This window comes from Ylistrum balloti, unplaced genomic scaffold (genome assembly GCF_031769215.1).
Source record: "Ylistrum balloti isolate Yb309-2 unplaced genomic scaffold, AGI_CSIRO_Ybal_v1 Utg370032, whole genome shotgun sequence".
NCBI classification, from domain to species: domain Eukaryota; kingdom Metazoa; phylum Mollusca; class Bivalvia; order Pectinida; family Pectinidae; genus Ylistrum; species Ylistrum balloti.
In genome coordinates this window covers 803,090-830,103 of record NW_026782094.1, presented here as the reverse complement: position 1 = coordinate 830,103, position 27,014 = coordinate 803,090, and the positions used below count along the sequence as shown (strand labels likewise).

The 27,014-nt window shown below is 34.4% G+C and overlaps 2 protein-coding genes across 2 annotated transcripts; one reads left to right on the top strand and one right to left on the bottom strand.

Annotated features, from left to right (window-relative positions):
* Positions 1-705: 705 nt before the first annotated feature.
* Positions 706-6,394, bottom strand: LOC132548904 (uncharacterized). The gene is made up of 8 exons (XM_060212804.1): positions 6,319-6,394; positions 5,953-6,003; positions 5,062-5,358; positions 4,284-4,370; positions 3,779-3,870; positions 3,404-3,494; positions 2,581-2,801; positions 706-723 (listed from the first exon to the last, which is right to left on the bottom strand). Exons 1-8 carry the CDS (start codon positions 6,392-6,394, stop codon positions 706-708), a joined length of 933 nt encoding a protein of 310 aa, XP_060068787.1.
* Positions 6,395-11,287: 4,893 nt separating this feature from the next.
* On the top strand, positions 11,288-19,158 carry LOC132548903 (tripartite motif-containing protein 2-like). Its single transcript, XM_060212803.1, has 4 exons — positions 11,288-12,677; positions 15,660-15,731; positions 16,527-16,619; positions 18,041-19,158. Exons 1-4 carry the CDS (start codon positions 11,288-11,290, stop codon positions 18,721-18,723), a joined length of 2,238 nt encoding a protein of 745 aa, XP_060068786.1. The 3' UTR covers positions 18,724-19,158.
* The last annotated feature ends 7,856 nt before the right edge of the window (positions 19,159-27,014 follow it).

Sequence of the window (27,014 nt, the reverse complement as noted above, 5' to 3'; positions counted from 1 at the left end):
GTCAGGGTCATGGTCTGTAGTATTCAAATTAATTCACTGTCCTATATATTGATCCATTCTTTCGTGTGCTAATATTTGTATGGATTGATATTAACATAAAATGTGCTTAAAGGATTTTATTACATAAATGAATTCACCAACTCTCCTGCATGGCATTACAGGTAAAACATCTTTCGAATATGTCAAAAGTTTGACATTATTTGCGGGAAAAGTAAAATGCAATTCGGAAACAAAACAATTCCAGTTAAGTGCAAGTATAACATAGTGACTATTTAAATGACAGGAAATCTAGTGAGATCAAGAGGTAAATCTAACGTAGAATAAACGGTTTCTCAAAACTTTTCCTTTAAAATATCATCAGTCTCCAAAATGTTCCCAAAAACCTACCGATGAGAAATCAGCTCAAAATATGGGCAAACATGACAAAAAATAACTTAATTTGCGTTTGTTCTTTTAATTGAAAACAATCAGCCGCCAGACTAATTTGATATATGTACAACATATGTATGTAAAACGCAATGTACATTTTGAAAGATAACGACGTAGACTAATTGTAATGCTCAAATCGTGTCCATTGTTAGCATTGTCATATGTGACGATAAGGATCCCTCTGCCTCCCTTCCTTCCTGTTTTTAAACACATTTTGTCTTACGTCTTTTTGTCCAGACCTTTTTTCTCCTGTAAATCGCTTGTATTTGCATTGTCTCAAACACACTTGGATACCTGTAAAAATATAGATATTTACAATATGGCAGTACGAACCAGATATAATCTCAAGCAGATTTTCTAAACAAAAAATAGCCATATAGCACTTGAAGGAAATAGATATAAGCATGATTAAGAAGAAAAATGCGGAATATCACTGAACATTCTTAAACCTGCAGCCTAAACAGGCATTATTCGTGCTGTCATGAAATATAAGAGATATAAAGTACCCTGTATAGGTATATATTCACTGACATGGTTCATATCCATATACAGAAAATCTCGGATGAACACCGTCTGATATAAAGTCCTTAAATAAAGTGACATAACTAAATTAAACCCTATGCCCTCATGTTACAAACGTGCTCTGAATACCGATTGTGATATATAATATAATGTATCTAAATGAAACAAGGAGACACAAACATGTAAGGCAACAACAGCTGTGATAATACCACATTTAGATTCAAAACTGATAAAACATTAGCAAAACTAAAAGAGAAGACAGTGACTTTCTGAAGGAAAGTATTAACCCTCCCACAAAAGGTTTATTGTTATCTAAATGAAGCGTAAAATAAAAATGATGCTGAGGCAACTTGTGGCAAATATTAAGCTTGGGTTGCATTAAGAAGGGATACATCAGGTTTTTGTGATAGTGTTTGGATCAATCCCACAGAAGTAGAACGTAACATTAAACAAGATGACGAGGTGAAAGAATTTGAGATATTTTTGAAAAAAAAACAACAAGAGGATACCAATAAATTAACAAACGAGAGATCTGAACTAAAAAATCAATAATACGAGGACAAAAGAGGAACAAAAATGAATTACGTGGATATCATTGAAAACCCACAAGGAATATAAGACCATTTGTTTCGGAAAGGATCTTTGAAAAATAACATGGATCATGAAAGGGACATTAACGTCTGATTATTGTACGTGTCATCTTGAACTCTCGAGTAATATAGGTAGTGTAGGAAATGTCGGGAATCATAGATCATTTATAATATGCCTATGGTGAGAAGAGATCGGAAGATATTGAATCTTAATAATGAAAAGTAAGGTATCTTAGGTATATCAGTAGTACAAATGTCAAGGCAGAAACATTTGGAAGATTTAGTATGATAAGTGGGTAAATCTGTTCTTTTAATTCTAAAACGCACTTTGTTGAAACAATAACGGAACGTCCATATCGATTAAATGTTATGGCACATCATATTCAGATAACTGATGTCGAGCCAGTGGGTTTATGTTTGGGTGGTAAATGAATGTTGAGAAAATATTCCAATATGTCGACGTTTAATCAGTGTTAAATGATATTGATATCAAGGCCTGGCAGTAGTTTCTCTAACTGATCTCAATTCGTGCGTGTTAATGCGATATCATAATCAAATAATTGATGTTTCAACTATTTTTGTTTTAAAAAGTTTCAATTTCCATCATGGTCACACACTGAAATCTAATAATACAACTCTATATGGAAACGTAAATAACTTTGATATTTTGTTGTGAGAGGCATGTTGGACAGGTTTATAAACAAATATGAATATACACAAACATTGTTGTAATCTGACCGTGTTTTCTAAAAATGACTTTTTAATAAGCGTGCATTTAAGGTTTACCTTTCTAATTTGTTCAGTTTTTGGAGATATCCGAGAAGATTAAATAAAATTAGTGTAATTGTCAAAATGACATCGGGTCGTATGTTGTTTCCTTTCTTCTTGAAAGGAAAGACTGAAGTCGTCAGAGCAAGTCAGTACATGGTATAATAATATCTATTGTTTATTCTTACAAGAGGTTGCAAGGATGACACGTTGTTTTAATGTTCATTCATTGCAAAGATATACCTCGCACTTTACAAGGAATCTAACTCACCTTTGTTTTGCATATAAAGTTTTGGTCAGTGTTGCAGAGTGATCCCTTTGCAGCAAACTCATGCTGGCCAGACAAGAATAGGCAATCGTGGTTTGGAGGGTTGGAATCTAATGGTGTCATTTCATCAAAGTCGACCAAGGAGGAATCATATTTCCAGTGCCAGTGACCCGGAAGTCGAACTGAGGTTGCCCCCAGCCAGAAACCCTCGCCATTGTAACCACCTATCAGTAAAATTAATATGTACAGGTCGTCCTGGATTTAACCACCTCAGATATTCACGCGGCACATGTCTTTTTGATGAAATGTGAAACATTTAAATCTTCACAAATTTACGTCTGTAACATGATTATAAGTAAACTAAGATAGAAAATGGCGAAACAAAATGGCGACTATATTATGGCTATTCATTGCAGTCTCCTAAACTGTACACATCAGTGCAGATAAGCACTTAACACTGGTCATTCGTTTAATGCAGGTGAAAGTGTATATATATACCATCGACATAATTGTCTTACTAGCTGTGTTAATAGAACTTCTGTTCTAAAGGAGAATGGTATTGGTTTTTTTTGTTTCGTTTCCTCGATGATTCTCTGACGAGACCGTTACTAAACCGTAGCATTATCTATAACAATACTCAACTACATAAACATATCGTTTTCTCTAACTCTCAGGACTGTTTTTTATACCAATAACGACATAATCTACCTGTCCTCTTTCCAACAAGATCCGCTTTATTAAGCATTACACTTTTGCTGTATTAATGACAATTTATTGAAGAAGATTATATCTACTCAAAATCGCCAAGAAGCTTATGGTATCATACCTTCTGTCTCAGTTACGAAGGCTCTCAGGAACTCATACTCTGCATTCGACTCAATGTATGCCAGATGAGAACCAAATGCTTCACACATATACTGTTACAAAAAAGCCAAAAAATGTGTACATGTTACACAACAGTTTTAGGACGGTGGTCACATGAATATATCGATCGTGGTGGTTTTGACACAAATTTTGTATTATCATAATTATTGTCATTCAAAATATTTGATTAATTTATTCATATAGTAAGTCACGATTATCACGATTCTGTAAGATACTAATATGATTACCCGTCGTAGTATGAGTTTATACCATGAGATTTATTTCAAGATGGTAAGATGTTTGAAAGAAAAACGAGACTCTGTATTTGTAAACATACCGATGCTTCTGGCCACGACATATGCTGATGATAAAACCGGAAACATGCATTGCCAAATCGGATGTATCCGTCTGGGCATGTGCAGATAATATCTGAGACACAACATTTGTAATATTTAAAAGTTGATTAATCTATGTCAAGACAAGAGGTTTGGATTTGAAAAATGATTGATTGCCAACAAAACAAGATGAAAGAGTATAGCATTTAACTTTTACACGAGACTACAAGCGGATTAGGTGTATTGCACATCGCGTTAACTATATACTAAAGTCAATGAATCAAAGAATGTTTCCACAAAATGAAATCACATTATGTGTAACGATGTATTACAAATCTTGTATGATATGGGAACAGAGACATAAAGTCAATATACATGTATACACAATTAAATGACATGTCTGCTGCGATAACATTGAGACTATTCACAAAGACTAAACATCACAATACGTAAATCACCTAATGCATGTATTATTTATATGTTTACAATATAAACATAGTATTTTACCTTGTTTAGAACGAACTTCTACAAACGTGGAGACATTCCTGTTTCCGCGTGCACAGGTGTACACACCTGTGTCTTTTAATTCGGCAACTACAAACAAAATATGTCACATTACTATCACACAGATATTCTCAGAAATCGCTATGATAATCTTGATGTCCTTCAAACTGATTTTCAGAGTTATAATTCTTATTCAGTATTAACTAATGTTATAGATACGGACGTTACAACCTCAAAGGATAACGGGATGTGTGGCTGGATCCCTTTTTAGGACAATTTGTGTATCACAGGAAATTTTGATTACTGGTATATAAGAGTTGTGGTTGTGCCCTTTAGCAAGACATTAATCCGTTTGCTCTGTGACACATACATATAATGCAGACTGGACCTCCTACATGTGGAACAGTCAGGCTGCATCTCAATTCTACAATGACACACCGCTACAAATTGACCCTGCTATTCTAGGGGCGATCAACCTAGCAAATATACATTGATGATACTGTTCGAAATATCAGTCAACATGAGACAAAGGAAAAAAAAACAAAATATGAACAAATATAAAATGAAACATTCACATAGCGACCCCGGAAAAATGTAGAATTAACCAAGATCATCCGAACGGCAAGCGTCGTTTGCTCACCCACCATGTAAATTGTCAAGTTAGTAATGTACGGTTCCCAAATGAGAACAAGGTTACTACCAAACATCAGGTATACATTGTGAACTTCCGTCTAACGTCATATTGCAATGCTAGTTAGTAGTAGTAATATTTCAAACATACCTTTGACGACGAGGAAGAAATTAAAGTCAGTTTGGGCGGAGAACGAGACCTCATACTTAGCACTATCAATGCTGGGTTTTAGGTTGTTGTTTGCGGAAAGTATGACGACGCGAGCGCCTGGTACCACGTCGGCCGAACTTTGTTCAGTGTATATAAACTCCATTGGATCACTAAGTAATTGGGTGGCCAGACCCCCTGTGGTGCAATTGATGGTGAAATCAGTACTCTCCATCACCATTAGGTCCTTTGTAGACATTGTAATCTGGGTAGGATCACTCTGGGCAACTCCAATTGTCCCTGTTTAGATTAGTTTAGTACAGAAAATATAGCTAGCCTTCAATAAAACAGGAAATAATTATATTTGCAAGAAATAATGGTCTCTCATTGTTTTGTTATTCGTAGATAAATGACATGATATCTGATGATATAAATGACGCAAAACAGAATATATGTCCTCAATACATGTTACATTTGTTTCTCATTCTAATCCCGTGTTAAAAGGTATTAATCACTTGTCTTTTGTAAATTCGCTACAAAGACTTAGATTTGATAACAATGAACCGATTTAATTATGTTAGTATAATACTACCACAACTTTGATATTTGACATCGAGATCATAAACAATATACTGTTACGTTGTCCTTAACGTTTTCATAACCATCGTATGTAATATCATGATTGACGTTTGCTTTGAAAGTGATCAAAATTGAGTCAGAGAGATGAAGTTCCTCGAATAATGAATCTGAATATAGGGTGGTATTAAATTGATGAGTTTTAAAATGGCTGGCATCAATATCATGAAACTGATCAATATCACACAGTGAGTATATCGTATCTGCAATGAGTAAATGTATTTCCATTTTCATGATCAAGTAATATAGATATCTTACCTGTAAATCCGAACACCAGTAGAATGACAAGTTGCATCATTATTTGGCCGTCTAAATAGAGAAAAAATGATCATAAACGGATAATTCCATCAATATTCCCTTTAGACTTAATGAATCTCTCAACGTAAATGTCATAACGAAGTGTTACTAAAACATGTTTCCTACCTGTGTTCTGTTTCCACACCGCTTTCCTAATGTAATTTATCTTTGTATAACAGGTCTTCAGGTTTTACGCGTAAAGAGGAGCTGTACAACACCCGTTTTATCGCTTAACCACAGCAGGGGTTAGTTTAAAGGCACATATGAATTCAATCAACAGTTGCCACCCAGACCAGCTGAACAGGTGTTCGTATCTTTTTACCTTACTGTGGATAAACTCGTTACTAGGGGTTTCAAAAGATGCAGGTTGATGAAAATTATAGAGAAGTTTTACACTCGTCATAGTGATCGCGTTGAAAAATAATAAATGTCTTTGTTTGATATGAAGCTGGACGTGTTTGATACTCATTAGTTAGCCTATTGTTCCTGTGTTTATACCTTGTTCTCGTTTGAGAACGTGACATTACTTTCTTCTATTATCCAGGATTTACATGGCTGGTGACATCAATGAAGCAGAAGACGCTTACTACTCCAGAACACCTGGACCTATTATGCATGCACCTTTTGAGGAGTCTCCGTGTAAATATTTCTTTTGTTCATATTTTGCCCTGGATGTATTAAATTTGAGTTTGGTTTATGATTGTGTTGACATGTTGGTATTTTCTTGGTGTTTTGGTTTTGTTTTCACCTATTTAATATCTATATTTGACATTAGGATTTCCCTTGGTCGTCTATTTATTTTACGGTTTTGCATCTGCATCACTGACGAAGTCGAGCTATATAATATAGTTTATATATTCTACGATTTCCTTTTATAAATCTGAATTGAAATTTTTTTTCTCTTGTATTTTCAGAAAATCAGATTTCCATCTGCTCTCACAGTAGCATTTTTCGGATCACTCACAAATGATTGATTGAGATAATTTACATATTATTTTTTCATACCAGAAATTGAAGAATATCTTTTGATCGTTGTTCAATTGCAAGGATCTAAAAAATAGTTGCTTTACACTGCAATAGATCTGTAGTGACTATCTTAGTGTGTTTTTAAAACCGATCTGACTGTTATTTCAATGTTTCAACAAGCTTGTAACAATTCTGGTGATTTGTTCTTCTTTGTCGAATATACTTGATTTCATAATTTAGTCAATTTCATTATATAAATGTGCAATGGGATATTCTGCCAGGAACTGGCCGAAGGGTGAGATTACTGAAATGAAATCACTTAGAAAAAATGTACTTTGAAAACATGAATCAGTCTAATCGAATCATGTTTTCAGTTGATAGCATTGAAAACATGTAAATGTAAAGACAATGTCATGTAATGAAATGTAAAAAAAAAAAACACTAAAGGAACACCATAGATGCAATTGCATGAAATACAGTAGTATTATACAAATCATTTTACATAGGCTGCTCCACAACCTACTGGATGTGTTTCTTTAAACGTGAGAGTTGTAAGAAGATGTTCCGGTAACACGAGTTCAAGGCCGAATCCCTGCGGTGGTCTTGTACTATCGCTTGTTTCGTGTCCCGATAATATTCAATAAACATGCAGAGCTAGGGAGAATCTTGTAGTTCGTCCAACTGGTTTTTTGGCTTCAAAAGCAGCTCAAGTTACCAAGGAAATGCTCCCCAATCGATTATTTAAGTGCAGGAACCCGGATAATCGGTTTTACGTCCCGACTAAAAAAAACAATATTTATATAGAGCCAGTGCCTGTTGACTGCCAAGCGTTCTTCCTGATAACTTTTGTATGTTTACAGCATGTGAAATTTAACTCACACATAGAAATTTCTGGTTCAGTCATTATGTTATACCGGTACGGAGTAAGAATATTCATAATGCTGAAATTTGACAAATAAGCACGCAGAAATGTATTCATTGTTTGTTTTACGAAGTTACAACCCAGTTCAATTGTTATATATATGTATTAGATACATGGAAACCTAACAAACCAATGTAACATTCAGAATGAACTAAATTGTCCATGAAATATGCAGATTGTCTCACCTAAGATCTACCGACCTTTTACTATAATAATAACAAGAATTTATTCAAAGATTATTAATTCTTGACAAAATTTTTATTGAGGACTTTTGCTCTCAAAACGTGTATCATAATCGTATATTAATTGTATTATATGAAAGACAAATGCTCATCAGCTTCAAAATGAGGCATTCTCTAAGGAATGGTTGGGAGGTTTATCTTTAAAGATGATGTAATGTTGTCAAAGCTAAAAAGTGATGTCATTGTTCTTATTTTCTTTGCATAGACAAATGCAGTTTATAGATACAGAATCAATATCGGATTTCAGCTTTTGTAAAAGTTTTAAAAGTTTGCATTATAGGGACTTGATATCTAAAGTTCTTTCAATGTTATTGTACTTTTCGACAGAACTTAGATACCTAAACAAAAACGCCTTCTACCAGTCTAACCCTTGTTCAGAGAAGCTGTTTCGATAACGAGTCATCTTGCAGAACTCTACGTACGTACAGACTTGTATATATATAAAACCTACATTGGATACAACCCGAACTCAACTCATTTTGGTAAACTTGAAGTTTTTTCAAAAGCTTCTATGTCATTAGCAGAACTAATTTCCTAGCAAAAAATTGATGGCTCATTGGGTAGTGTATTATTTGATAAAACGTCTGTGGTAGTTTATGTAAGTTAACCGCAAATGTTATTAAAGGGAGATAAATATGATTTGAATGATGCCGAATTCACTGAAGACAATCAAAGATATAGGATCAGAGTGTAATATCAAGTTCACATGCATATACATATATGGAGAAAGTAAACTTTTTCTCATTTCTACCCGTGTAATACTGGTCTGTCCAGGGTAATACAACCAGGTTCGCTGTTCTTGTATCACACACATATACTCTGTATACTGCTTTATTTTTAGGGCAAATGTGGTTGGTCTTATTTAGGTACGGAGATTTTTTTCTATGCCAATTTGTCGATTAATTACATATTAAGAAGTATCATTTTTGTGTAATATGGCGTCCTTTGTAGTGCATTGTCGACATCGGAAGCCATTTCAATCTAATAATTTAGATTGGGAAATGAAAGGAAACCCTCTTTCATATACCGGGGTGAAGGATGGGATGCTTTATCTTCTGGGCCACAAATTATTAAAAAAAATCAAGCCCTAGATTTGGGTTTAACGACATTTTGTGACCTCTCGGGGGGAATATCCATACACCCCGACATATGAAATAATCTTCTAGTATATACTATTATTAAAATATGAAATCGTCATCATTGCCAAGAACAAAATCATCGATATTATGAAATAGCGAAAAACAAAAGAACAGTGTAGACAGTGTTTTTGTTTTGTTTTGTTTTGTTTTGTTTTGTTTTTTTTTTTTTTTTGTTAATGGTCTACTCCATGTATATTGATAGGTAGTGATTTAATTTCTAATCGAATATGATCAATATACAGTATATATAAATAGCTACATGTCACTAACTTTCCGAATATATTTCATTTAACGTCTTTCTGGGTAACGTAATGTATATATATATCTTAGTATAAAGTTATTATTAAACAGTATCATATTAGATATACAGCTCCCAATGACTTCATAAACTGTAGACTGTAACCTGATATTTGCACTACGTAATACCTCGCCTATGATTAAGACCAAAGATTTGTCATATTTATTTTGTACAGGAACAAAACAACAACGTTGTTACACGGTCTAATGAACACCAATGTTATCGTATGTCTTGTCATGACCAATTTGGCCCAATTCTTAACTTTGTTGTGTTATTTAAAGGGCCTGACATAACTGGCCATTGATTGTATTGTACACATGGGTATATAGGCTTTTTTCTCTGACTGATAACTACACAAGGAATATATATATTAGGTAATAGTTTGGCTGTGAGTAAACACAAGGATTAAAGCAAGCCATCAGTGGATTTCAAAAGGCAAGTTATTATTTAACGGCTTTGTTTTTACTGTTTATATTTCTATATGTAATGCATTGTATTAATATCTAAATATCAACTTTGGTAAGAGAGTCAAGGTGGAAGTACAGCTACACTGGCGTTGGAAATTGTTTCCTGTAAAAATATTGATGATAACAAATTTTTACGTCGCTTCTACCTTAGACTTTTCATCTTTTCAGAGGATTTCTCTTCAAAAAATCTATACCAGGTATAATTGGGGATTATTTTTTTTTTATTTTAAATTTTAATAACACTTTAAACTCTAAAGGGACTGATCTCTTCCTCAGTTCTATTTCACCTCTCTAATTATGAAACGTTGACAAAACCTTAGTAGTAAAGTGAGCGTCGGCACATCTGAAATGAGCCGGATTTTCAATTTGATTATTTTGTATCAAATTGATGATTACTTCATCCCTAAATTATTATTAAATATTAATATCAATAATCGGCACAACAATTTACACAACAAAGTTTTTAAAAAACCGCGTATTATGTCATGACTTGAATGGGACTACAATGTATTTCTATCGATGACGTGTTGTGTGGACTCCTTTGTTTAGTTGTAACTATGATCTTCTGTTTGTTCAGACAAAACGAATCGAAAATAAAACTTCCCAGTGCTATAATTACAATACCGACGCATTAACTATTTACATTTTCTTGTCATCATTGACTCGAGGTCTTCCTGGTCAGTATGTTGTGATGATGGATAATGATTTGTATAGAAACATCTGAGTAGAAATCATCGCATTTCTTAAAACTTAGAAGGAGGTGTAAGAGGTTGCAGAGTATAGATATATCATCTTATTTATTTCTGTGGGGTTTTTTTCGGGATCACGTCAGAGGCGGAAAAGATTTCTTCGAGGAGAAACAGATAAAAAGTGTCCTTTAAGTAAGCATCCTTGGACTTAAGCTAATCATTCCTTCTTAAATTCGCTGTCCAGACATTTACTATATTTTACCTACCAGTAAATTCCCAATTGGAAACGAATTTAAATGTACAGATTATATTAGAAGCATTCGGTTTAAATATAATAGAGCACGAAACAATTTTCTCATATTTGTGAGTTACTTCCAGGGATATTTGTCTGTATAACTACACGATTTGTCGAAATGGAAAACTTGTATCAGAAAAATTAGAATAATGATATCTAACTTTTATATAAGTATGTTTAATTTTCCTTGAGATTTATAAAAAAAAAAACAATTATTTTTCCTGATCAGGTTAATGTAATTGCCTATCTTTTGATATTAGGAATCACTAGCCATTACCATGGAGCCTACGGATAACACGTATGTACAGAAGCTAAAGGAGAGATTTTTGGAATGTCCTGTGTGCCTTGAAGAATTTTCGCAGGAAAGTCGACTCCCACGGGTCTTGCCATGTCTACATACACATTGTGATTCCTGTTTAAAAAACATCGTCAAAGACGATTCTGTAAAGTGTTCATTGTGTCAGAAAAGTTATCATGTCCCCGATGAGAACCTTACCGTATTTCCCACTGATTATACTAGAAAGGATCTTCAGGATTTTGTTCGTGCGTCGCTTCATAGACCCGATTTGGTTTGCGAAGGCTGTGCTTCCAACGACATAGCTAAATTCAGATGCACAACATGTGATCATTTCTTGTGTGACTCGTGTAAGGAAGCACACAGACGTCTTGTTGTCTTCAAAACGCATTATGTATTCTCTCTGGACGAGGAACAGAGTTCAGAGGAAAATATCAGTAAATTTTCGCACCAGGCATTTTGTGAAACCCAGGGACATGAACGCGAGGCAATGCACTACTACTGTACAACCTGTGATAAATCTATATGTACCCGTTGTTTCCTCATACACCATAAGAGACACGCTGTAGAAGATATCCAGGAAGTGTATGGTAGAAAGAAAGCTTCTCTTCAAAATGACGCGCAAATGCTACATAGTCGTATTTCAGAATGTAACATGATTAGGAAGAAGGTACAGGAGGCAAAAGAAGAGGTTGAGCGTAATAGGACAAAATCTGTGGACGAGTTGAATACGACATTCGAAACCATGATACAGATTCTGAAAAGACGTCGGGATGACCTACTGAACAAGATACAAACAGTAGCATCGAGGAAAAATGAAGTGCTTGATCACCAGGAAAACAATCTTGACATAATTGTAAAGTCAGTCGAAAATTGCTGCGAATTTCTCCATCAAAGTCTTACCTACAATAATCAGCCAGCCTTCCTGAAGATAGCCCCAATTATTTCCAGCCGATTTGCGTACCTCCAGTCACTCACTCTAGATGAAGAACCATACGAATCATCGTATCTCTCCTTCAATGGTCTAAATATCGAGCTAACTTTTGAAACATTTATCCAGACCATAGGGAACATTGAGTCATCGGCCTTTTATCGACCGAAAACACGTGTTTACGCAGAACCAGGTACTAATGGCAGTCCAAGTAAGATTGTCATAGAGTTCCAGAACTTCGAAGGGAAACTTCTGGAAGAAAATTTGGAGATAGAAGTCACTGTTTCGAAAGAGGGCGAAATACATTCAAAAGCCAGACTTGCACTAGGCGATAGAGGCAGATATGAAATGATACTTCCGGCTGTTGGCTCTTATGAGTTGAATCTAAAGGCCTTTGATGAGAAGATGCCGGTTTGGGAAGGGGCAGCCCCCAAATCAAACGGTAAGGAAAATACTTCTCTGTAGGTTCATTCTGCAAAGTAGGTTAGTTTGATTAGTCCCGTTATTAGGTACGTGGAAATAACTCATACATGAATGAGATAAACATTCATTTGCTTACTTTTCATCAAGCCGTGAAATTACAAAAATACCTTGCTTGCATCTATGACATCCATATAAATGTATTGTTCAGTCTGTTATTTTCGCTGGAGGATATCTTCCATATCGTTTTCAGCCGATTCATCCACTTCAAATATCCTGCAGTAGTTTATAAATAACAATTATTAGCAACATATCAAATGGTACTTTATCTAGACTCGTTGTAAAATGGTATCATGAAATACTTGTGAGCTTAAATCGTTATCAAATCGCATTGAACTACATCAGTGCATTATACTGCTAAATATAACATTATGGAATCCCTGCAAAAAAAAAAGATAATATTTACATGAGCAAAACCTTACAGAGTAGTTTTAGCCAAATTTACACCAGTAATTAATAACTATTTTTTTCCAGTAATGAATGAATCTGTTCATGAATGGAAAGGTGGTATATTTAAGTGACATGTGGATAGTTAAGTGATTATTAAAAATGCTACAGAGTGCAGCAGCCTTCTTGAGAGACAGGCATTACGCATGTAAATGTATTGAGAGCAATAGTCGAGAGAACGAAATGTCCCTTTGTATTGATTAAAATTGAACTCGTTCTACAAAAAAATCTGGAACTTTTTGAAAAGCGGAGAAAACCGATATATACCATATCTTTAACGTTCTAACTCTAGTTACTATCAATCCCTTTAGGTAATGCAATTGATTGGAGTGAAATCAATAACATTTACACACGAAAATATCTTTCGTTGTATGATAGCCTCTATCCTTTTTAAGTGTTCTTTTTTGCAGGAGGCCCGACAAAAAATCATCGCACTGGACCTCCTACCGCCAGCAGGAGACACAGACGACCGTCAGGTTGTTAATAATTAATTCTCCAATATGAAATATAAAGAATTTTAATATGACCTTATTTAGATTTTCACGGCGCTGATGTGTAATTATCATAAAAAATGTGGTCCAAAGTGTTTTGATAATCATGAGATGAGAGAAAAGAAAATCTATCATAATAAACTGTCGTGCTGAAGATTTCGTGTTTATAACAGAGCCAGTTTCTTCATTCTATTTTCTAGTAGTCTTGTTTGATCAAGTTGTCTTTGTTTGTGTTTTTAAAACGACAAAGATCTTTTTTCAGATACATCAAGTGTGGAGCATGTGTCCATGTCACACAGGTCAAACATAAACACTAGTAAGCGTTGTGTTCTGTTTCAGTTTATTTTACTGTCATAGACAGGGCTTGTCTTTCTTGATACTCGCTGTGCATGTCATCAGGTATTTTGTTTCGATAGTTTTTTTTTATATCATATTTAGACAGACAGACAGACAGACAGACAGAAACATTCTCTAAAATAAGTCAGAAATGCTTCTACTTAGCTACAGGAATGGAGCTGTCTATGATATTGAGTTACCTCCCTTCCATTGATCGTTCAGAAACGTTGTCATATGCATTAGGTAGTAATCAAGGCAGTGTTTATCATGTAAGTATGATAACGGGACAGGGTTGTCAAAGCAATGACACGATATATCAGATGTATTTCAATGGTATTAATTACCACACGTTTAAAAGATGTGACCAGACGATATATTAACACACAAATGAACATGTCAGTGATTGAACAATATTTAAGCAGGTGTGTTCCAACACATGTTACCATACTGTAAATTGAAAATACATCCATGCTATGACGTAGGTATGCTCTATCATATTTTAATATATTGTAAATAAAGGGGAACATTTATGCTATGAAGCAGGCATAACACATAATAATATGCTGTAAATAAAGAGGCACGTTTATGCCATGATGTAACTTAAAATGTGATTGAACATGTATTTAATCTCTCGTGCTTACAGATTCATGATTTCACACATATTTATCATCATGCTTTACGGGTTTGTTGTTTGACAGACAATACTATATACTGTCTTTATCGGATAAGAGTTGTGTATAAAGTGTCTATGTCAACATATTTGGGGAACCGGCCACATCTTTGTAATGTGTATTTTGTCTACTTTAAAAAAAAACTAATAAAATATTATATATCATAAGGTTTGTGCTGATATGTAGAATTGAGATTTGTGACTTTGACAAAAGGTGTTAATTTCAGATGAGATACCAAACAGTTATTCTGATCTAAAATCCTTAATTCCAAGGCAATATGGAGACACTACCAAGATTGTACCAATGTACCGATAACGTATCAGAGACTGAAATGAAAATAACAAGCATAAAAATATACGATATAGTTTAACAGTAATTTATGTGGCGTATTTGCAACACTTGTATGTATGAGTAAGTAAACTTAATATCAATATACACATTCTTATAGTGATGACAAATTAAGGCTGTCTGTAACAGTTATATGACTTATTGCAAGCATTTAAGATGACGCTGTCTAAAACAGCATTTCAAAACATCTTTGGACAGGATATATGGTTCGTTCTCTTTTCTGCAGTACACTAAAACGAGCAATGCTTGCATGACTCGATCATATATAGAAATGTTGCACATTTAAAGCATTCGGTGATTTTCTTAAGAATTTGACATTTTTCAGCATTCTGATCTTCTCACCAAGTAAAAGTATACCTTTACGGAACTGACATTATAGTTAACAGGAAGTAATATAGTGTGGAACAAACACGTTTGAATTTTGGTACAAACGTTTTTGCAGTTGTCGCAATTATGATGAAAATATCATCAAGTTGTGTCGTGTGATAAATACCTGTTATGATATTGTATATTGAAAACATAATTGCAAATGTACAATACATAATAAATCTAACGTTATTTTTATTCATCTTTTCATGATAGAGTGTTGATCAGTTATTTAAATGATGACAAATTCGTTGCGAGTTATTCTTTATTTTGTCTTTGTTGTAGATGATTTTGACCCCGACAGTGCCAGAGGCCCCGAACGGCCACCTCTACCGAAGGACGAACTTTTACATCCAGGTAAACATATTAAGCAATAGGAGCATGTCGGTGATAATTTGGGATAGATATCTATAAAAAGAGTAGTCCATGTCGAAACTATTTCATGCTTTTTTGGGTAGATCCTAGAAGGTAAAAATAAATATTAAACGGATTAATCTGTAAAATGATAGAAATGAAAAGGACATCTGTTCCGAATTTAAGTATTCGAAAATGATTGATGGTTATACCACTCTGAGACAGTAGGATAAAGACAGGTAAATAAATTTGAGATTAATTTGAAGACGTTTGTGATATGTCCTTTCGATTATGTATATGTAAACTGCAAACGGTATCCATACAAAGAGAACTAAGAATCCTGATTTATAGAAGATGAATAGACATCCATCGTAACGTAGTATCTCAAGTGACACCATCTATATGCAAAATCACTATCTTATATAGAACATATCCTGCAGAAAATTCTACGTCGGCATATATTTACAAACAAATGTTCCACTTCGAATATTACATAACAAACACGTCTGCTGACTAAAATTGTTAAATGACTTACGACGGTTTTTTTATAATTATTATGCCATAAGTATATTTGTTGTTGAAACCAGGTAATATAAAGTGATTATGACACCAAGACACCATGGAAGTGTCTATTGTTCACAAAGGCGCGTTAACGTGGCGTAGTATTATTCTGAAGAAGGATATGACGGAGACATGCCTGAATGGTCCGAGACAAAATTAACCTAACATGTTACCTCGCATCCTTTCACATATTTAGTAATTAAATCTACTATAAATCATATCTATTTCATTTTTCAGACCATGGAAACAAAGGAGTACAAAGTATGCCGACTGTAAACCATTCAGATGATCTCGCTTCCGGTTTATCCAGACCGGAACGTTCGATAACTCGTAGGTCAAGAGTGACAGAGATATATACCAGATAACATGCATACCATGCTCTATCTTACTGAATCAGTGGTTGACATCAGTATGTTACTTTTTTACCTAGTGAATATATGCGACTTCCTTCCAGGTTGCGCGGCCTATCTTGTTTCTGATATCTGTAGTTTCAACTTACACTGTATTTTGTCCATCTGCCATACCAGATTCAAGATTTATTCAAAACGGTAAACCAGTTTGCCCATTAAGAACAATCGGTCCATCAGTAACATCCTATATACAGATCGTGATACATCGTGCGCACATCTTATGCACACAGTCACGATACAGTATAATGCACACATCATTACCGGTTGATCGCCCGTGTAACAAACACAGAACTTAAGATTTACTTGAGCATATTTTTTGTTTGCAAAATAAGTGAGAGATGAGAGTAATACAGAAGTAATGAAAATAAAATTTCCTTTCTGAGGGTATTAGAATTTGGATAATTCATGGCTGTGACATTCATTGCTGTGACATAAAGTGACGTCAATTTAATGTTAACATATATATTGTATATATAATGTGTGTCCGTACACTAAGGCTGGTCACGTGTGACTCTTTGTAAACACAACACGGATGTATCTAAATATTCAGTGTATATCTGATATATCTGCAAGTTTCCAACCTGTATATTAAAGGCTGAAATAGGAAATATACTTAATTATATTCTTATATATTTAGAAAATAAATGAATCCTATCCCACACTTAATTTATAAATAGTTCGTCCAATTTCCTATCGTGCGCACGTCACGTGTCGTGTAACGTTGTGCGATCCCTACGACTGTACGTAAAATGTCCTATTCGTACCGGCTAGGTCTCCCGTGTAACAATCTTAAATCTAAAAATGTACCTTGATATATAGTTTTGTTTATGAATTAATAGCCAAAGGAGAATAATAAAGAACTAATGTAAATAAAGTTTTTCCTTTCTGAAGGTGTGATATTTTAGATGACTCATTGTCGCGACAACAAAAAGCGTCCATTTAATGGTTGCATAATATATAAACAGTGTGTATCGGTACACAAGAGCTGGTCATGTATATCATTTGTAAACTAAACACTATTAACCACCAGTGTATATAACTGTCCAGTCTGTTTCTGATAAATCTACATGTGTACAGCCTCTTTATAAATGGCATAATTAGAAAATATAATTGGCTGTTCTCGTATATACTTCAAAAATGTATAAAACCTATCCCACATTTATCTATAAATAATTTACCACATAATCTCACATATGTGCGATAATACCACATAACATGCGCATAGATGTGCAATAGCTTATTTTGTCCAGCACTCGTCGTGCATACATCGTGCGCTAATCAAACATCGTGTAATGTTGATGGTTATAATGCACTGACACTTATTATGATTTTGTTTTAAAGGGGCAACGTTTCATTTGGATGAAACAACAATGCACAAGTCTCAGTTCCTTTCAAAGAACAGAAAGAACCTCTTCAATAGGAAGCAGACACGACTACTACAGGAGGGTGACGAGGAGAGAAAACCAATCCACACTTCGGTGAGAAGCAGAAGGGAACAAAAAGTCCAACGTCACCAAGGAGTAAAATCCTCCACACCGATTACCTTGCCAGATGATGTCTATTTCGAGGTCGACATCAGCTATCAGTTTGACCAGAATCTGGTTCAAGATGTCACGATCTTTGAAATTGGCTTTGCAAATGACAGTGCTGTCGATACTTCTGACACTATTGGCAATGATAAACACTCTTGTTCTATTGCTGCCCACGCCAGTTCTAATGATGGTACAATTCGATTCGGGTTCAAGGATAACGGAAAGCTGGTATCCTCTCAGGCCACACAGGCTAACACTTCTAGTAAATGCCATGTGATGAGTCTAGGGCTAAACGTGGACACTCAAAGTCAATCTGTCATTGTGCTAGACAAGTCACGAAACGAAGTCAATATGTTTAAATTCACAAACCAAGATTACAGGACAGGAATTTGGCCAGTGTTTGGGGTTTTTAATTCACAGAAGGTGGACGTTGTTTTAACTCTGAAATCTGGTGATGACATCACATACATACCATTCCATCTACTCAGGTAACTACTTCTACAGTTTTCAACTGCAACACTCTGGGAGAGCAATGACGATCAATATCAATATTATTGATGTTATTTTCTCAGTAACGTGATACAATCGAGACTGTTATCACTCACTGATGAAACAAAACTGTGGAATATCTGGTGAAAACACCTTACATGCAGAATTTCTTATTTCATCATATCTCACCAATATTTAGCTTGCATATGCTCCTAAAGACCATGTGTCGCTTGATGTATACTGTCAACTCTTTCATTTTGCGGTAATATTATTTTATTCTTTTGAGCATTACAAAACGTATGTATTTTACAGTAGTCAAAATATGTATTTTGATGATACAAGGACGAGAATCCATACGTAATTATTCATCTTTCAATTTGTTTTTTCGGTTGATCTCTGCTACAGAAGTTAATTTATACGTGACAATATATTTCTCTTGTAAGGTATTTTATATTGATGACAATTCGAAAGGACAAACAGTATAATTGATGCACATTTATCCTGCATAAATCGATACTACATGAGCACAGATATCAGATAGGACAAGATTTGTCCTTAAATCTCTTGTATATAATAATAATAATAAGTTTCTTAGTCATATGACATAGTTATTTTCCAATACGGTGATTCAATACTTTTAATTTTCGTAAATATGATTAAATTGTATTACAAATCAGTTCTTATAACACAAAGCATTTCCTATTTTTGTAATTAAACACCAGGTAGAGTCAGCACTCCTTAGAAAGAAGGTGTTTTATATGGACACCACGGTTCATGTAAAGAATCGTTAATATAGTTCTGTAATGGTGCCTGACGATAATTTGTGTAATGATTGAAGATGGTTTCATTTTAAAAGCTTGAGGTGAGACAAATTTAAATGGTAAGTGTTTATGTTTGAGTTTTGTGCACACCTAAGTGTCAATTTATTGTCGTTATCGCTTTTACAGTCTTGTGGTAGTCATATTAATAAAATCAATTTTATTCGTTTATTTGTATTTTTTATATTCTTTCTCTGCTTCAAAGGATTGTTGAAATAAAGCACAAGAAAAAAACACTTTTTATGCTCTTTTGATATTCATATGGATTCAGCTACCTTGATAATAAATCAAACTGCATCATACAGCTGTTCATAACCTTCTACGGATCGACGACATTCCATATTGTTCAAAGGACTCACAAATGAAAAGCACTTTATAATAACATTGATTAATTAGATACGGTAGAGTCAGATATTGATTTTCGGTTTCATCATTCAGTTGTTTCTTTCCTCTAGGAATCTGCAGTTTGTTATGGAACAGACTATCCTACTGTAATGTGCAAGATATGAAACGGTCTATACTACTTTTACTGTACGACTTTATAGGAAATTGAAACAAATCATTGCATTTTTGGTTGAATATAGAGAAAGTGTAAAATAGACTATAGATGTTTTCACGCGAAATAGTACATGCATGATATTCTGCAGGCAGTTTCAAGGTGAACGTGTTGGGGGTAACATGGCCAGCTCGGGGTAAGGCCTACTCATTAGGGATGGTTCGAGTTATGTCTTCATTCTCGGCCCACATCAGCTGTCAAACTCATCGCTATACCATCACTGATAGAGTGAAACATAGGGCAGTGACTATGGGATATCAGAATGGGTGTCTTGAACCACACACAGGGAGTTTTCTAAGCTAGACTCGATGTCGCCAGTCGTCGTCATATTTTGTCGTCTAACTGTACAGTCGGGCTAGAGAGCTGTTTGACGGTAGAATTTGGCTCTATGATGTGGAGTAAAGTAACTCCTGTATTCATCATCACTGATTTTTAAAGCGGCTATTACCTTAGATTTCAACATCAGGAAATGGAGAAATCGGCTTATGAACAATAAAATATATCCATATTAAAGCGATACACGCGCCTATAACTTAAAATTTGTTGTTTTTGTACATATTTCCGGTGTCGGAATATTGTTTATCTTGACTATTGTTTATAAACATGTTCATGTTCGGTTTATTACGACGACAGCCGCGTGGGTCACATGGCTTGTCACGTGACGAAGTCACTTACATCCGCCTCAAAGAAAAAATGGATTACAAGGTAAACAAACACGTCTTATGTATGACACCTCCTTTTGCACCTTTCTGCTAATTCTTGTTTGCAGTAAATGATTCTAGAGTGTTATAATATATAATTTTAACAATCAATCTTAGTCATTCGTTTTGTTTTGACTTTGTCGTGTGACAATTATCTATGTCAATCGCGGGCGCTAAACTAGTGGGGCCCCAAAGGGGGTAAATAAAATCGGAAAAGCAAAAAAAAAAACAAACAAACAAACTCATTGTGCAGAAATGCACAGGAATTGGTACTTTGTCTGTACACATTAATAAATATTGCACTATTCACGCGTAAAACACTGGATATTGGATTATAATCAATGACAGGCGGATACGTTTTAATTATAGGGCTAACGTGAAGCTAACCAGTCAAGCAGCAGCTTCGCAAATTCCGAATCCGTATTCAGTCCAAGATCCTCTTTTATCTTTCGATATCTATCGATCTCCTGTCTGATATAAATTCTTGCCTGTCCTCTTTTCTGATCTGACTTCTTCCTCTTACGCTTTCTGGCACTTTCTGTTAGGTAACTTTTAGGTCCGCGACGCCTTTTCGTATTTGCGTCCGCCATATTGATTCTTTCCAGGCTTATACATATGCACAGCATCAGGGTTACAGGCGGTAATGTATGGATAAGATGAGGACCGCAAAGTTTACATTCTTTATTTTTCAAACATCAATGGTTGCAGTGACTTTTGATTTTATCAATTAACAGAAAGTCTTAATTTTGTAACATACTATTGGAAATTAGAACGTTTTGTGTCTTTTTCTCGTAGTGCTTTTTTAACATTATAGTCGCTTTAAAGTAACTTTGTGTACTTGGAACTGTATTAACGTAATTGTTGATTGATAATTCACACTGCACAACATGAGTTTGTAAGCGTGATATACCATATATGTGCGTATGAGTTTAGTATAGGACATTGCAGTATTGTACAGCATTATAGGTTTACAAGTATCATTCAACAAATGTACATTTCAATCTTGTTTTTTTTATTAAAGCCATAAGTAGACTCGGCGTCAGTTATCGTCTAAACAACGGTTACGGAACAGTAAGTATTTCGGAAGGTAAATTTTGTCACAGCGTATCACATGCGCTATTGACATGCACTACTCGCACCCGAATAATGTTCGGTTATGTAACCTGTCTTATTTGAAGAAAGAATACCACAATTGTGATTAAAACCATTCACCATTAAATATCTTAACAAATATTTGGTTGGCTAAGATGTGGTTTTCAAAAGACCTAAGCAGCAAATGTAACTGCTTGTATGTGCTATTTGTAGTCTCCGTAATCGTACGTTTACAAACAGGCATTTAAGTCCAAATATATACATATTCACACGCAAGAATACGGTGCCCTTTTTGCGCCAAAAATGAAAAATTAGAAATGTATGGTTGGGAGATGCTACAATATAATTTCCTCATTTGTTGAGAACACTTAACCTGAACATAATAATAACATGTTAGATATCATATATGCAAAGCAAGAACTCAATTTTTTAATACATTGGGAACAATAGATGAAAAAAGGATGGATTTTTAGAAAGAACATGATATTTTTACATTAAGCGAAATTTTCTGAAGGTCAAAAATACAACCACTTGTTGGAGTTCCTTCATAGTTATGTGCTAAACAACCTTCAAACAGTATAAAGTAATATACTCAAAAATAGCAAAGTAGTAAAAATTGAATGACAATATTACTATGTATTTTTAATGAAAAACTAGCAAAAGCAATGTTGTGCTCCAGACATTTTTCTCTTGTAAGATATCCACGTCCAAAGTAGCAATGGTTATATCTAATAATGTTACTATTGAATGAAATGTTTTCGATAAACTGGAAGTTGATATGTTTAAAAATAGTTGAAAACTGTTTCCATGATAAGACCGTCTTCATTTTTACCCAGAATAACAGTAGTGCATCCACGGGGTTTGCAGTGTAATTACAAGTGCCAAAAGAGGATGAACATAAGTAAAAACAGGTTTTTGAAACTGTGGTCTTGTCCAAACAGTCCAGGCTTTACAATCGGCATCCAGAGAGAAGAAACACAGAGTAAAAGTTGACTACAGCTTTGATAGCATTTGTGGTATCTTCAAAAGATCATTGATGGTTTCTTTTGATCTGAAAAGTAACTGGGAAGTCAACATTTCTTTTTCATCATTGTGTATTTTAACGTTAGGGTTATGTGAAGATCTTCCCTGTGTGATGATGTAAACAACTACGTAATGATCAAAGCCACCACAGCTTGTGCTAAAATATGAGTTAGTGTTTTGTTGGCTCGGGCAAGATGACAGATTAAATCTCTTCATAGATAATGTGCATTTTGCGTGAAAAGACTGGCCATAAAATAGATCCTATTTGGATAACAGTGTAATCTTTCGCCACGTATGATCACTTACACCAACGATTATTGTGACTTCCTGTTCCGATATTTCTTAAAACACTTATCACAAACACACCTATCTTGATCATCAGAAACGTTATTGTCATTTGCTTTTAAAGTATCAAACAACCAATTGTGCTGGGGACATCTTATGTTTCTCGTAGGTTTCCTGGTTGGAATATATCTACTAATATACTGAAAACAGCTTTACAACCTTCACCTACACCTCAACCTTTCATTATGAGAATGATACTGAATTTGGTTTTTAACGTCGCTGTCTGAGTAAAAAAAGTAAAACGTAATGCCAAGAACAATTGATGATATTGGGTATATGGGAAATATATTATATTGTTGGAAGATCTATGGAGGAAATATCGACCATACAATATGTTGTATTTAATGCTAATTATAATTGACAGTTAAAGTATATGATTGGAGTGCAACAGGGTGGTCGCCCATGTCCACTATCGTTCAACAAGTCATTTGGGTGATAGACTTCTAAACTAAAAATCAACACTACAAAAAAGGTGAATTTCAATCTCTGGACAGGGTTAAGGGTAAGAGATAAAGTTATTGTTATGCTAGATAGTTTTGAATGGACTGAATATGGAAGACATTCAAAAAGTCATTTGTTTAAAACAAGTATGTTTTATCTGTTTTGTGACCAACGTCGTACATAGTTTAGTAATGCTGTGACGTAATTAGTTAATTAGGCAAGTGCGTTATCGATTAATTAGGATTAAATGTAAAGCCAAAGGTATCAACTTTAATTACACAAAGTAATTGATCGGTGAATATCTCGAGGGCTGAAAAAATCTTTAGGTCTACTCTCCAAATATAATGACATATCCTGAACAATCCATCCTCGGCTACCAGGGTTTTGTTGTCTCTGTCAAGTGAATGAAAATCGATAAAGAATAATAGCCCACATCTTGCAAATGTTTGACTACAAAGGCTAAACATTCACATCTTATATTAGTAACTTTTGATGACGCGTTTTTTATTTTATTTGACTAGCGAATTATAGACCAACCTATGAAAAAAAAACTTTGCTTAAGTCGTGTTACAAAAGAAATGGTTTGCAAGAAATACGGGTGCTTTGAGAAAAAAACGACCAAAACGTATGATGTTTTTATTTATTTATTTCTGTCTTCAGAATGTCATTCCGTTTCAAATGATGATTTTGTGTAATGTATGTGTACTTCTGTGTCACTGTAAGCTATCTTAAAGCATCTCCGAGATTTAGTTATGTCATCAGAGACAGAAGTGCAGTCACATGTCTTATACACATGTCGATCATTTCAGGTGAGCGATTTCGAGGTAGGATCTGGGGTATTTTTAGGAAAAGTAATGTTGCTTTATTGATCATTTAAAAAATAAATTTTATATAGAATGAACACATTTATGTCTTTGTTTTGAGGCAATTCGTTGACATAGCGTAGCTAGAGAGCAATGGTTCTTAAGGTGTTCGAAACTAACGCTGTAATGATACATCTGTATGTCAACTCGGCATGCGCACTTGACGGCAAACCACGGAGGCTGTGGCTTATATATGTATATAAAGATTATTGGTTTTGTTCGTACGTCTCTCTGTGTAGAGTTGTGTATATATTAAGTTGTCGATATTAGCTGGTAGTGTTTTTCTATGTGCAATGTCAATTCTTTTGTAACGCTAAATATTAATACACGCTTACGTCGAGTGAAGCTTCATGGGTCAGTGCATCTCTGGTTACAGAATGAACGTGACACCAAGTGCGGACCAGCTGTAGTTTCAAGGTAGGTCCTAAAAAGCAAAAGTTTACGCCAGATTGTCTTAAATGATTGTGTTAAAGTATTATAAGTCCTATTGGCTTATTATCAGGATTCTACAGACCCATGCATGATTTCTGTTCTAATTTAAGTACAGTGCTACCGTGTCATTACCATAAATAACAAACGTGCACAGGTCTGTACTTTTAAATGGGTTAAATGATGACACGGCTCAGAATATATATATTTACTATGTATATGTCATTCTTGTGTAATCATCCAACTTATCGTATTATTAAGCTCCTTCCGGCCATAGTTTGAAATTCGTTTTCTCAGTCGACTCATACAATTTGAAATATTTGTTTCATTAACGTCTGCAATGTATCTAAAGGATGAATCCGTATGGCCACGGTATGTGTACTATAGGTAGCAGTACACAGTTTCTCGGTGTGGCCAGGGGTGATATTTTTGTTCATTACATAACTGAATTATAAAGGTTTTAATTAAAATTTGAAAAGTGAATTCTTGCTAAAATTTGGTCTTGTCCTGTTGAAGTGGACAATGTGGGGTTTCATTTTTCATAATAATATTTTAGCTTAGTGTTGGAGATTACTATTTGGGCAGTCTCGAATCTATGTCTACGCACCAAAATATAGCTTCACAGAAAATGAAATTTTCGTGTTGTGTTCATGTGGTCTTATGTCTTGTTATGAAGGATTTGCGAGTTGGAATTTGCTGAAATGTAAGTTGTTTGTTACCATGACAGTGTAGTTGATTTTAAGATAGGTTGAAATTAGCAGTATTTTTGCATTTCAGCATTTTGTCAGTAGGTAACCATGGCAATCACATGTTAGATATCACATTTTTTATCTCTCTACTATTAATGTAATTGTTATGATGTATTTTTCATAACCAAACTGATATACCTTTATATCTCAAACATGACCAATAATTTCAGAAAAAGAATGTAAATTAACTGTTTCCTGCTACCACAAAAGCACAAACATTGGAAATAGCCAGACCATTTGGAAACAATGAAATAATGACAGTTTGAACAACTAAAGCAGGTCGTTTTCTACAGGCATGGAGACCTAATATTACCAGCGAATCACATTACATAGATTAAATTAATCGTGCTACTGTACGTTAAGTGTATTAGTACGGTACCTTTGATAAAGAAATCAGAACCTCAATCTCTCTGATATGCAATGTTAATTATCGTTTTCTTGTACATTGACTTTGTGTACTTATTGCGTACAAAGGATGACCTATGAATGAAGATTTGTGCGTTCCATTAAGATACGTGTTTGATATAAGTTCAAAAGCCATAGATCAAGTTGTAAATTTCAACTCAAAATATCTGTATAAATTACAATGGAAATTATCAATAAAAAATCAATTGAAAAATAATTAATATAACCCTGTGATTTAATCATCCATTTTCATTTACAATTTTAAAGCGAATTTGTATCAACTTCATTTATTTTAATATATTTTCCAGATTTGTTTTTTGTACTCCAATCAATTATTATTATACGAAATATTTCAATTGTTTGGTTATTAAACTTGCCTAGTTCTTTTGTTGTTATATACAACTTCTGCAAATTGTTTGTTAAGAAATAATCATGCTGGAAAGGATTTGAATAGAGCAGCGTAAACATCATGTCATGTTTCGTGACAGTCAGATGATAGGTAATTGAACCCTTACATGATTCGGCTCTCCATGAATACGAAAGTGTATCTGGCATTGTACGTATACAGAGTAGGGGATATATTTTCAAAATTGACCACCAATAGGTATTAGCCTAACAAATACAAATATCAGTAATTGTATGTACTGATTATTTTACTTAAAATCTCAATTTGATATACCTGCGAAATCTACCCCTCGTCATATCTGCAAAAGACTATTACTTACTATATGAACCTTTGTGAACATGGTTTGTAAGTAGAGCTGGTGTTCGTGGATTCCACTGTTCTCAAAAGTTCACGTTCTTTATATTCCATAGACCTCGCGGTCCGTAAGATATAACGGTAACAGGAGAGAGACAGTATGTATATCAAT

Excerpts from the sequence above, each read along its gene's own strand:
- LOC132548904 (XM_060212804.1), bottom strand. The coding sequence starts at position 6,394 with ATGACGAGTGTAAAACTTCTCTATAATTTTCATCAACCTGCATCTTTT. Across the intron at positions 6,004-6,318 it reads TAGTAACGAGTTTATCCACA|ACGGCCAAATAATGATGCAA; the intron begins GTAAGGTAAAAA and ends TTCTCTATTTAG. Across the intron at positions 2,802-3,403 it reads CTTCGTAACTGAGACAGAAG|GTGGTTACAATGGCGAGGGT; the intron begins GTATGATACCAT and ends TTTTACTGATAG.
- LOC132548903 (XM_060212803.1), top strand. The coding sequence starts at position 11,288 with ATGGAGCCTACGGATAACACGTATGTACAGAAGCTAAAGGAGAGATTT. Across the intron at positions 15,732-16,526 it reads GGACGAACTTTTACATCCAG|ACCATGGAAACAAAGGAGTA; the intron begins GTAAACATATTA and ends TTCATTTTTCAG. Across the intron at positions 16,620-18,040 it reads ACCGGAACGTTCGATAACTC|GGGCAACGTTTCATTTGGAT; the intron begins GTAGGTCAAGAG and ends TTTGTTTTAAAG.